The 13,470-nt window shown below is 42.0% G+C and overlaps 1 protein-coding gene across 1 annotated transcript; it reads right to left on the bottom strand.

The window, feature by feature from the left end:
• Nucleotides 1-1,043: 1,043 nt before the first annotated feature.
• On the bottom strand, nt 1,044-10,989 carry b3galnt2 (beta-1,3-N-acetylgalactosaminyltransferase 2). Its single transcript, XM_062401782.1, has 12 exons — nt 10,756-10,989; nt 10,024-10,150; nt 9,607-9,707; nt 6,292-6,491; nt 5,979-6,074; nt 5,162-5,269; nt 4,993-5,071; nt 4,335-4,518; nt 3,872-3,997; nt 3,546-3,705; nt 3,394-3,450; nt 1,044-2,830 (listed from the first exon to the last, which is right to left on the bottom strand). The coding sequence occupies exons 1-12, from the start codon at nt 10,862-10,864 to the stop codon at nt 2,693-2,695; spliced, it is 1,485 nt and encodes a 494-aa protein (XP_062257766.1). The 5' UTR covers nt 10,865-10,989; the 3' UTR covers nt 1,044-2,692.
• Between the last annotated feature and the right edge of the window lie 2,481 nt (nt 10,990-13,470).

Genomic DNA, 13,470 nt, shown 5'->3' on the forward strand with positions numbered 1-13,470 from the left:
CTCTCTTTACTTTAATCAACAATATGAACTCTATATTTAAGTGTATAATGGCAGGAGATAAAAATGGAAGTACAAATGTTTCTCACATCAGAGGTCAGAGGTAGATGTGGTTGATTTGATGGTCTTGTTGGATGAGCACGTGTAAGAGAGCAGGGCAGATATGGAAAATGCTTATAATCCAAACACTTTCAACAAGGACTGACAACATCCCCACAACATTAATCAAACTTAAGGGAAATCCAATAACCGCATCTTCTAAAGAAGCCACTAGCGCGTGTTATTTCCAAGCTCCACTCGGCTCACAATGAAGGGCTTGGAGCCAGATCGGTGAGAAAAGGCTGATGGGGGTGAAAATCGTCGTCCTTATCTATGTGCGAGAGAGGAACAGTTGCGGATGTGATGTTGTTATCGTGCCGCTCGCTGAGAGAGCAGGCCAACGAAAAGATGGGGAGGAAGAGGAACGTGGGCTTCGATGTCGGGTTAATTGCAGAGATAGATTTCATGGCAGGTAGGGCGAGCCTCAGTAGAATAAACAGCTGCTCGTATCCTCTGTTAGTTAAATATTCAGCATCATCTTTCGTTATTTACTGGAATACACAGCGAGGTGATCTGACTCCAGTGACTCTGCATCACTCACATGATTATACTTCAACACACAAACTGCTTAGAGGGAAAACTCACTACATTTACTTCTTGTCAACATTTCCAAAGTGTCTGCTGACTGCACGTGTTCGGTCCTTTTGATTCATTTGAAGCTACTGATCAATTTGGGGTTAAAGCGCTCCACGGGTTTTCCTCTTCATCATTCCAGTAGTGGGCGGCGACTCGCTGAAAGCACTCACTGATGGAGAGCAGGGTGATTTCAATTTCCTTTTTAAGAAAAGAAGAAACGTACGTCTTCTTTTTAGCAGCTGAGCAAAGTCTGTCTGCTGACTGTGCGTTGGCAACGCAGGGCTGACGGCTAACACAGAGCTTCAGAGCCAACATGGATCCCAATCAGCAGCAGTCCCCAAAAATCACCAAGAAAAACAGACAAATCAATCTCTCATGAGAGTTTTTTTATTACCTGTGAGGAAGGATTTATAGAACCAGGGTGAAACTAGCGAGTCTCTTTGTCAAGTTTCAGAAAATTTGTGTTGCAAATGTATGATGCCTAACAAACACAGTAAGGCCACATCACGATTTGCACAATGACAGTTACAGTACAAACTGTGGGCTTGTGAGAAAGCTCATCATAAATCTAGAAATAGTGAAGGGGATGAAAAGCCTAAGACAATAATTTACAAAATACAGCAATGTAAAGGAGTCGTCTTTAAAATACCATCAAATATGCCTTTTTAGACCCAGACGTTTGAGTCCGTCAAATATTAGAGCACCAGTAATAATGATACTACAAAGTACTCAGGTCTCACAGCAGTGATTCCGTATAGGATGACCTGGTATTGCACATGGTCCCTGTCACATAACACATGACTTCTTCACACCATCACAGTCTTTTGTCTGTTCCACTGAGGACGTTTTTAAAATGAATGATTGATTTCATGATACAAATACTGGCAGTATGCTACAGCTTGATGTGTTTTAATGCATTCTGAAGCTGCCAATGGTTTGTGATGTTGGTATGTTGTTAATATTAAAAAAGGTATTTTTCAACCTGGGCCCTATGTTATTAAATTTGGGTGTGTGAATGAATGGTACAGTGGTGCTGTTTAAATAATTTGGTGATAAGGATCAAGTAATCAAGTTACAGTTTTGATCTGCTCTGTCAGTGATTTACTGCTCCTCTCTGTGTTTCTTTCATTTGTGCTGTTTGTCCCAACTAAATCGGGATAAAACTTGATCACTATGAGCTGTGTCCATTGTACTTACAGAAACGTTAGGAGATGGTCTAGTGGACTGCCTACGCCAGCAGCCACGACATGAAGGCAGTGGCTACAATGTAATCTTATTGGGCTACCCCAGCAATCCATGAAATGTACACTTCAAATTCTAAAGTTGTTATTCCTGGTCTTTGCTAAGAGTCTGGCAACATTACAAACGTCTGATTCGACGAGAAGTCTAACTCTAAAGACTCGTGAGACTTGGCTTGTCGCAGGAAGATAAAGCAGAAACTGGAGTTGGAGAGAGGAGTTGGGTTTTACTGAGAGAAACTATAATGGCTGATTCTTTTTCTGCTTTTACTGAAGCATTCGACTCCGATGGTTGTCTTTATTTGTTTGAGCGAAGTATACAAACAAATACCTCCCACAAATTGAAGGTCGAACGAGAAGAGACAGCGGAAACAAGCAGAGGAGGGACAACGAACTGCTGCAGTGAGACTTTCTAGTTGAGCAAAAGTGGGCAATTGTTGCCCTATAGGATTAAACTAGGGCCACTGCTGCCGTGATCCACCGGACTGATTCCAAAGAACCATTCATTTGCACAACTACATATAGAAACATAGGGCCCAGGCTGAAAAATACCAGATTTCCCCTCTAAGAACCTGCAATGGAACATTTTTAGGATATTTTTCCAACAGAAAATCACATATTTGAAAAAATATATACATCAAGTTTCAATCATGTGACAATATTGATAAAACTCTGAAACGTTTCAGTCGGGTTTGAAGGAAACCACCGAAAATGAACCGACAACCAGTGTTGAGTGCATTTTTACCCACAGTGCCACATGGTGCGTGTGGTGTAAGCCAGATTTAGTGGCCCCAGGGACAACCGCAGGGGTCTCCGCAGGCCCTCTTCCTGTCCCAGAGGATGTGCAGCTCCTCAGCTGTGTGTTGGGGGGACGACAGCATGTCCAGGTAGCACTCCTTCTCACACAGCCAGCTGGGGTCCTGAGTTGAGAAAGGGTGACTGTGTTAACATGGACACACTGATCTGGTTATTAGTCATACGTTTGTTCAGGTCTTACTTAAATTGAGAGCATGCACCTTCGATTCACTCTCGCTGAAGTCATCCAAGCAACACATTATCAGCAGGTCCCTTGTATGAGTTTAGAAAACCTTTTCAACACATACAAATGAAACTAGCACAGCCTCTTACTAACAGCGAGTTAAATTTCAAGCTAAATACACAATGAAGTTTATATAGGCATTCTTTGCTAAAGGCTACAATTAGAATGACTGGAAAAACTAAGCCTGGAACCCTTATTTATCATTTCACATTTTTGATGCATATTATTCCATTGCTGAATTTGATCTCGTGAAGAACACATGAGTAAATCGTTGCAAATTAAGTGAGTAAAACTATGGTCTCTAATGTCTTATTGATCTGGACTTTACTGTAGATCCCTGACAAACTTATCTCAAAGTTATCTTTTGTAAATACAATGTTGTCAATAAACCAACTCGTGATGCTTCATCGGCGCGGACAGATCTTGATATCATTCCTCTATCACCTGGTATTTCTGTGGTCCAACGGCTGCCATCCATATTCCCATGCTCACGTCTTCTCCCTGTAACGAGACATCCAGGACACATTCCTTACGCTATATTCATCACTGCCTGCCCATTATTTCCCCACAGTCGTGCTTGGTGCTTGCTACTCCACCTGGTAGGCCTTGAGCTTCTCTGCGTTACTGGCGAGCCACTGGACTAGGTCACGAGAGACCACGTAGCCTGAGCCGCAGGCGAACGCCGGGTAGGCCGGACTGGCGTACTCCAGCTCCTGCCACTTCCCAATGCGATCCACTGCCCAGCTCTGCCTGAAACTAGGTCAGGATGGGTGATACATTATCATCATGTCCCGTCTCCTTTTCACCCCACGCTTCATCCATGCAAACACAGTTAAGTTGCAAACAAAAGAAGACTTGAATCACAAGCAAAATCAAAACATCAAAACACTTTCAACAGGATAGGACACAAAATAGTACCTACTTTCCCCACCAGAAATTGCTGCGCTTGAGACCCTTGTGGTCAATCTTCATTAACACTGAGTCGATGTCGATGTAACAATCATCATCCGTCTTCAGCAGCAGATTAAAGTCAGCGTTTCCTACAGACCTGACAGAGGAAATTTGCAACCTTAATTAAAGCTCACCTCTGATATTTTCTTTTGCAATATCCCAGAGTGGATTTATTTTCAAATACCACTGAGAGTGAAGGGCAAGAGGTCCTGCAACTAAATAAAACACTTGCCGAATCGAAGATTAAGACCGCTCTGAGTGTGTTGCTACATGGTGACTCACAACTACTTTCGCCCTGACTGAGTGACTGCAATTGTGATTCTAACAACGGGATGTTTCGAGGCGACGACACACTTTCATTTCAGGTTGCTGATTTCCTCAGAGGGCAAGGGCAATTTGGAGACAGAGAATCAAGTCATTAGCACTTGGCATACCATTTATAGAACTGAAGCAGTTTGGAAGGCACGTTCCTGTAGGTGTCAACTACGTCCACGAAAACCATGTCGCCGTGCCTCAGGCTCTCCCGCTGCAAGGTGGCGTCCTCCTGCCTCAGCCTGGAGGCGTGCTGCTCGATCCTGGCTGGGCGACCCCGCAGGAGCCCCGACAGACCGTCTCCATCTGACACACAGGTGGTGGCGGGGGTTGCAGAGAGGAACATCAGGGGGGGTAATGGCAGGCTCTTTTGAGGGATAATAAATCACTGACTGACAAAACAATGTGATAAAATTATAACATTTTACAGAACGGATCATTAGTTCTGTTTTCAGAGATATTGAACGGGGGGGAATTTAATCTTCTTTCACCAAAATGGCTACAAATCCATTCTCGGATAAACTCAAACATGAGCGGGAGGTAAAATCAATAATGTAACACAACAGGGAGGAAAAACAACATGTTATTTCCTATTTGACACGTTCCTATGCAAGAGCCCTGAGGCGAAAAGGAGCTAATCTCATAACCTGCCAGAGTGAACGATGATTTGAGGAATTTTTAAAGAGCGAATCCTCTACAACTGTCGGCTCAGAGTGATTTTGATCAAACTGTTTTCATGTTGTTTCACAAGTTCATATTGAGTTCTGTTGCTGAACAAACCGTAGATGGTAAATGTGAACCCCCCTGCCAAACCAGGAAACCCAAGAGCACTTCTATGAGGCAATATGCCTTCTGCAATCTGCAATGCAGAGAAAAAAAGAATTAACTTCAAAACTTGACAAACAATATTGACTTTATACATTTTTTTTTTTGACACATTGAAACGTACGGAGGAGATCTTGAGGACACCTCCTCCATCATTGAGCTGCACGGAGGAGTTGACGGTCGTCAATCCAGAAGAGTCCAGACTCTCCCAAACCAACGTCCCTTCAAAACCCTGAGTGAAGAACAGCCATTTCATTAGTTGCACATGTAGCCTGGGATTGTTTTGTCTGGAATTACAAAACTTATATTAAACCCAAGTATGCATTTTACTTCAAATATGCAACTTTCTCCCAGAAAGCTTTTGCTTAACGTTTTTTGTGGTATTCTTTGTCCACTGCTGAAACTACAAAATACAAATTTCAGGTTTGAGTCAGGTGGGGCACCTTCTATAGATTTTCCTTCATTCATTCCTAGCAGCTCTTAAAGGATAGTTTTTTTCTTAAGTTTCTGTGGTTTAGAATATAGAATGTACAGTGTGCACACTTGACTGAAGTCCCAAGCCCTTTTATGGACATTGGGGGGGCGTTTACCTATGCTAATTAGGAAATACTGGCTCGCACATTCAACTTACAAAGACATGGCATTCATCAATATAAGAACACAGATGCACAGACTCAAACAGCGTCATTTACACCATGGTTTTAGCCTAATGTCCACTGATATCCTCTTCCTTACTGCAACACTGTTTACCCCAAAAGGGTTTTGTTGACACATTACCAACTTCTCCATCGTTATAGCGGTGAGTAGATAAGGAGTGAATTTTACTTTTTGGGTGAACTATCCCATGAACTAAGAACAAATTTAACAAAAACATCTTAAGAGGATATTGCTGAATGAGGCCCAGTGTCTCTACAGTCATGAAAAATGTATGTGAAACTGACCTTAGGCAAGATGAACTGCTCCACCGGTTTGTACCAAACTCCGTTCAGCATGGTCCCTGTGCTGATGGCACTGAAGCGAGCAGTAACCACAGCCTCCTGCGAAAAGTTGTTGTACATAACAAATCACAAACACTATTTTGTTGTTTTTTTCAGCCTCAGTGTAAATTTGCCTGAATACCACACCACAGAATTTAATTTCATTGGCAGTAAACAGTAGCAGCAGAAGCAGATGCCCTCAGGCTGTGTATCCAACAGGCTCCACAGAAAAACAGCATAACAGATGCATTATGCTTAAAGGTCCAGGCCCTGTTACCTCCTGGTCCAGCTGGAGAAGCTTCACCGTTATGTTGCTCTGAAGCTCAGGCTCGGCCCCTCTGGGAAACAGCCCCAGCCTGGTGATCACCACCGGGTGCAGAACCTTAAAATCCAAGGCAATGGCCGAAACGTCGGACGGAGCGAGCATCGAGGGGTCCGCCATGGTCACGATCTCGATCTCAGCATCCTTTCCTGTGACTGGTACGGGAGGGAGGGCAGACAGTCACTGCACGAGCACAGGTGGAATTTATTACGATCCTAACATGCTGAGCATCTCTTTACAGTGATGAGGACGGCGGATAGGGAGCATGTTCAGAGAAGAAGGTAAAAGCAACTTCATCAGCACTTTGAGGAGCTGCTTCTTGGGATGGTTGTCTTTAAAGCGAGCATCTGCTCGTGAGTGTGATTTCTTAATTACGAAAGAGCAGTTTATTACCCAGGAGATCAATGAAAAGATCAAAGCTGTTAAAGAGAACCAGGCTTTTACTTTATATATGTTCGACACAACTTCTGCTGCCTGCTCCAAAATAAAAGACAGTTAGAGGCAACCAATCACAGTCAAAGAAAGAGCAGCCATTTATCAAAGAAAATGTTTCTCACACTGATGGAGTTAAATGCAGCTGCAGAATTTTCCCAGTGTGTGAAGATATATTTAATATTCCTGTGCTGACTCAATACAAATGCTTTGTTTGTGCAAACTTGCCAAAGCAAATAGCAACAGTGCTACTCTTGGCTCCCTTCAGCAGGTTAATTTAAAAAGAAAATCAATACATCATAAAAAAATAATGCTCTTTAGTATTCTACATCAATTACATTTCAGACTATGCCTTTATTTTGTTGGTCAATAAAATATCAGAAATACAGAAACATTTTATTGCGTAGACTCCAAGATAAAGTCTTTAAATAGCTTATTTAGCAAAAGTCCATTAATCACATAAATTCAGTTTATACAAGAGGGCAATGAGATGTGGAAGCAGGGAATTTCTTTTGCATTTTTGCTACAAAAAGGAAATTGTTAGTACGAGAGTCAGTCACCGACTATATATAAAGAGGGACAACACGTATCTACTTGCTCCTAAAGAAATGAAGCCAGAATATTCATATATCTATATATAATACTCTCTCTCTATATATATATATAGAGCCTGAGTAGTCAGTCAAGGCGCCACTGTCAGTCTCAGCTGTCGATCATGATGTTTCATCAGTTTTTATAACATCAAATAACTTGTAAAACGTACGACAAGTATCTTTGGCCAATCTGGGTCTCTCAATCACAACAATAACAAGAGACCTAATTATATGACAACAAGAGGCGGTGTGGGATCATGGGAGTTGTCGTCTTCACCACCACTGCAGATGACAATCTACCTGACGGGACTCAGCCACAAATTATGTTGATTTAAGTTATATTCATGTCACACAGCAAACTGCACTAACTGCGAGTAATTTGCGAACAACACAAACAATGGAAGGGAAAAAACACAGACTGACTAACTGGCCAACAGTGTGGTTTTCAATTGTCATGCGTTGTCTGTTATAGCAGAGCATGAGAAAAGCAGATATTACGATATGCAATTAAAAAGCGACCAAGATGACCTTTAATAATACAGGAGATCTTTTTTGGGGGGGGGGTTGAACATTGTTACAAAATTATTTGAAGTACACAAGTAAACAAATGCATAACATAAGTCTAATTTCTTTTAGACGTTTAACCAATACTTTTTACACATTACTTCTTTCAACCCAAACTTACAAAGAATGAGATGCATCAGCATTATAACTACCTAACATGACAGAAACCATCTTTCAGAAAATATTTATTCGACAAGTTTGGCTCATCTCCCATCCATATAGTGCACCCATACTGCAGCCAGCCACCAGGGGGAAATAGAGACGCTTTGGCTTCATTTGTGGCAAGCTGTCATGTCATCCATCTTATTTACAGTCTATGGTCATAACATAGAGACAAACTGCTCAATCAAGCAAATCACGTCAACACTTAAAACCATTTACACGCCAGAGAGCAGAAAAGGGGTCTGGAAAAAATAAAACATCACCATGACCCTAAAGGCCGTTGCCTATTCTGAAGGCAGAAATTTTGTTCTTTTAATATGTGAAAGCAGCAGACAGTGGAAGACTGCTCAGGGAAAAGATTAGTGAAATATCTGAATTGGACCAGCTCTGTGAAGGTGAGAGACACTGACAATTCATTGCAGACATTCAATCTGACAGTGAGTCTGTTCAATTATTATATATACTGTCTGTAAGAATGAGATGCATCAGCATTATAACTACCTAACATGACAGAAACCATCTTTCAGAAAATATTTATTCGACAAGTTTGGCTCATCTCCCATCCATATAGTGCACCCATACTGCAGCCAGCCACCAGGGGGAAATAGAGACTCTTTGGCTTCATTTGTGGCAAGCTGTCATGTCATCCATCTTATTTACAGTCTATGGTCATAACATAGAGACAAACTGCTCAATAGAACAATGATCAAAAACTTTAAAATGATTATAGAGTTTGACTCTTTCACCTATGTTGGTAGCATATCACTATAACAAAGTCTGAGATGCTAATTAGCATTCACCTTATTGTTAACCCAGATCCCCCAAAAGAGATTCCGAGGCAGCGGAAAGAAAGATATTGCAGCAACCATCATATGTCTGCTCAGGCGCGTGCGTCAGGTAACCAACTGTGCTCAAAAGCAGCCACTGTCTCTTCCTCTTCCAATCACAGCGAGCATCTCGCACCAAAGCTCCCGCCCCTCTGCCTCCCATTCTCAAGCAAATCACGTCAACACTTAAAACCATTTACACACCAGAGAGCAGAAAAGGGGTCTGGAAAAAATAAAACATCACCATGACCCTAAAGGCCGTTGCCTATTCTGAAGAGCAGAAATTTTGTTATTTTACAGTGGAAGACTGCTCAGGGAAAAGATTAGTGAAATATCTGAATTGGACCAGCTCTGTGAAGGTGAGAGACACTGACAATTCACTGCAGACATTCAATCTGACAGTGAGTCTGTTCAATTATTATATATACTGTCTGTAAGCGCTTCATACAGCCTCACTCTCCGAGCGTTAGTTTGCTTTTAAAGTCAGCTGCGTCGACTGTCAGACATTTCTGCTGTGGCCTTGGGTGAGGAAAGGAAAAGAAGGGTATCCTTGAGCTCTGGGGGAACGTGAACAAAGGTGTTTTACTTCTTTTCTAAAGAAGCATTCTTTTAATTCTTTCAGCTCATCTCCAAGGCTTTTTCTGCCTCAGCTCAACAATTGCAGATGGAAGCAACAGATTGCACATAGGTACCTGGCTCGGTGAAGTTCAGGATGGAGCAGGAGTACGCATCCTCTCTGTCCTCCTCCGGAATGGGACACCCATGTTTGCCCACGATAAATTTCACCCCCACTCTGAAAAACAAAGCACAAAACCCAGTCATCTGTTTGGTTTGGTTGCCATGGTTACAGAGGGGGGGTTGCTTAAAGGCCATCGCACCTTATCTGTGCCTAGATCACTGAATGAAAAGGAAATGGACTAAAAGGGAAGAATGACAGAGGGGACGGTGTTGGGCACTAGACAGGTGAGGCAACAAAGGATTGATGGGGCAGACGCTTATTCGTTGGCGGCTGCAGGGTCTATTCCCCCCCGTGTGAATCTGACCTGGGAGAAGGAAAGACAGGAAGAGAAAGGCAAACAGAGGTGAAGTTGGAGATCCAGCCTACAGACCTGTGCTGGAAGTGGGGGTGATGCCGGATGTAGCCCAGCCACGTCTCCCTTATCGCTTGTCGCAGTTCATAGTGGTGTCTCGCTGACAGCACCCCCACCAGAACTTCATAGTAAGGTAAGGCTTCATCTGTGAAGAAGGACAAATACATCCTGAAATATTCATGTGCTCTGAGAGAAAAACTTCCCACAAACACCGGGAAGCAGCCAACAGTGATGCTGGGGTGAAATGTGACCACCAGCCTACAGTGGGGGACAATGATGAGGCATCAACCAGAGATCAGTCATAAAATAAAAATATTGACTTATTTGCCCGAGCCCCGATTCTGACAGCACTCTCCTCTCAGATTTACTTTGCACCGACTGTGATGCATCCCATAATTCATATCTTGGGGTTGGGAACAAATGTCCCCATGCATCAAACGGTCGTTAAGTATATTCCTCGGATAATATGTGATAATCCTCCGGAGATGCTCAGTTCGCTTCAGCCTGTTTCCAGACATTAGACTGTCCCAGCAACGCCCAACGTTTCTGAACTGTTATAATCACACCAAAACACACATGTACATACACACGAACACACACACACACACAAGCCTGAACTACCTGTTCCCGCACAAACTAACACGCACGGCGGACACAGCGGGGCGGTGAAAGCAAAGTTAGCCGCCCGGCTGTGGAAAAGTTGCGCGGCTTCGCGGAGGGTGAAAACCGGCGGTGGGAGAAACAAAGTACCCGAGAGTGTGTTGTTGTCCAGCGGAGCGGAGGAGGGTCGCTGTGCCAACCACAAGTGCACCAGGACGGCGACGGCACAGGGCAGCAGAAAGAGCGCGAGCCTCCGCATGGACGGAGCCCTTCATTCAGCCGGAGCAGCCTCTCAGCGGTGGCGGCGCGGAGCCTCTTCGGAGCCGCACGGAGCTGCGGTGTGAGCCGCTCTGCGAGTGCGCCTCTTCTCGGTGCTGCTCCTCCTCCGCCGACATCTCACCACCGCCTCATGTGTGCCTCCGCCGCTCCGACAGCCCGGCCAATGGGAGAAGAGGAGCCGTGTCGCGGTGCACTCTGGGAGATGGAGTTTATCATCACCTCTCGAGCCGATCAACCACAGCATGAGCAAGAGGTATACACCTGCTGGTGGTTTGTCAGGGTAGGTATTTCATATTAAACAATAGCTTGGTATTTGGTACAAATGTTTCTCTCTGATATGCTAGCTAAAGTAGAAGAAGATATGTATGTGTATTGAACACAACTAAATATTTTTTTCATTAAATTATCAAATTATATCATACCATATTATGTTATATTATCATTTGTGGCTGTAATAGTGTTAGCAGTAGTAGTAATAATATACTTTATTAATGTCACGCTTTTAATAATGCGGAAACATGCTTTGAATAAGTCAAAAAACAAGAAAGCATGTAAAAGCAAATAGCTGTAAATATAAAATACACATTATCACACATGTATCACTACTGCAGAAGCATTCATTTACATTTCATTAATTTACATATCATTATTGTAATTTTGCAAGATTATTTGGTTTTTATCTCCTCTCACACCATATTAATTAAACAGAAGGGTATGGTACACCGAATATATAATTGTCTTTTCTGTTGCCATGTTTATCACACAAATAAGTATGAGGAAGTATGAGTATCCTTTTATTTAATTTTAAGCTTAATTGAATGAAGTGTAACAAAGATTGAAAATAAACATATGAATAATTTCATCCCTCTAAGATCCAGGTGATGTGCAAATGCTTTAAGATTTGGGAATATTAAAGCAGGTCCTCATTGCTGCACATGAATGATTTAAGCGGAATCTATTGTGCATGGCGAGGGACGCTTGACGACTATTTCTTCAGACTCCGGGAGCACCAGTGGTTCTCCATGAGAGGACGAGAGGGCCACGCCACCAAGAGCGCCAGCTGCCATGCTCGTAAACATTTCATTTGTATTGATTTTAATGGAGTTCCATTGTGGCATCATTGTTATTTTAGAGACCTTACCGTCCCATTCCAGGGGAAAATAATAAAGTAATGGAAAACACTGGCATGCAACTGCATTGTGTGCCGATGTTATGAGAGGAAATCATTGAGAAACTGCTGCAGAACAGCCGGCTGACGCTGTAGGTAAATAATCTATCAGAAATTATTAGTTTTCTCGTATGTTTTTGCATACACTTTGGGGGGATCACTGCTCAATTTGTAAAATTGCTCCAGCTCAGATCCCTGATATTAGATAACCTACTGCCTAAGGGATAATTACTTTCCTGTGCATTATATAATTCTTTTGGAGTCAAAATCATAGATATACTCATTACAGTGATTTAGTTTTCTCTATGCAACACATTATTCATTTGAAAGGAAAAGGCTATTCATAGCATTTCATTTCTTCAAACACAACCTAAAATCTCGCTCTACTGCAGATATCCAAACCTTATCTATCCCAACTTATTTTGTAATGCTCTCAACTCTTATTCAACTTTTTATCTGGAGGTCAAAACTGATTCATGTTATATTTATACTGTTTATACTTTTGTGTGTGCAGTACCTTTCAGTTTGTCTTTCACATTGCACAGTTCCAAACACTCCTCACTCACTGTACTTTTCTCCATGTATTTATTAATTTATTGTTATCCAGCCAGGTCCCAGCTGGGAACCATGTGCATACCAAATAATATTCAGTCCTACTTATTGAATTTCTACTCTTAGTTTGTGGTACATCCATTTTGTATCTCTCCTCTATATTTGATTTACCCAGAAAAGCTTTGAAGGTGTTGTCGTTGGATATAAACTGTTAAAAAAAAGAAAGAATTTACATAATACAGTGTAATAACTGGTTTTCACTTTTCAAATGAGTCGCTAGAAGCTAAATTAGTCATCAGTAAATGACCAACAATTGAATTTAAAGTGATGAAACCTATTATTATCTCCTAATAGTCTCAGACAAACTAATCTAATGTGATCATTAGCCCTAAACAACCCATCAACAAAGATCATTTTGTGGTTATGCTATGTTCTCACTGGTGCATTGGGTTGGTTACGTCACTTTTTTGTAGGAAGAGCGTAAAAAAAAAAAAAAATCTCACCGGGTTAGAAAAACAAATTAGTTTGTTCATGTAACACCTAATCATTAATTGGAAAAAACTAAAAGAGATGTGCCATTTTGTTTTCTTTACCTTGAAATGAACGTAGATAAATAATCGTCACCACAGCTGTGATGAGCCTTAAACCACAATCCTCGTCTGTGACTCTGCTTCTCTTTAATTACATCCTGCTGCTTTGGGTTCAGTTCAGAGAAATCCGTGAGGGTCTTATCAATGTCGTTCATCACCAGCGTCTGTAGTGTTCTGTACAACCTGTACTTGTGCTGTTTTTTAATATATCTCCAACTTGATTTCCTTGTATGACTTATTCGGTGAAAAAAAGCAATTTTGAAACCAACATGATCA

Source organism: Platichthys flesus, chromosome 12, assembly GCF_949316205.1.
Source record: "Platichthys flesus chromosome 12, fPlaFle2.1, whole genome shotgun sequence".
NCBI classification, from domain to species: domain Eukaryota; kingdom Metazoa; phylum Chordata; class Actinopteri; order Pleuronectiformes; family Pleuronectidae; genus Platichthys; species Platichthys flesus.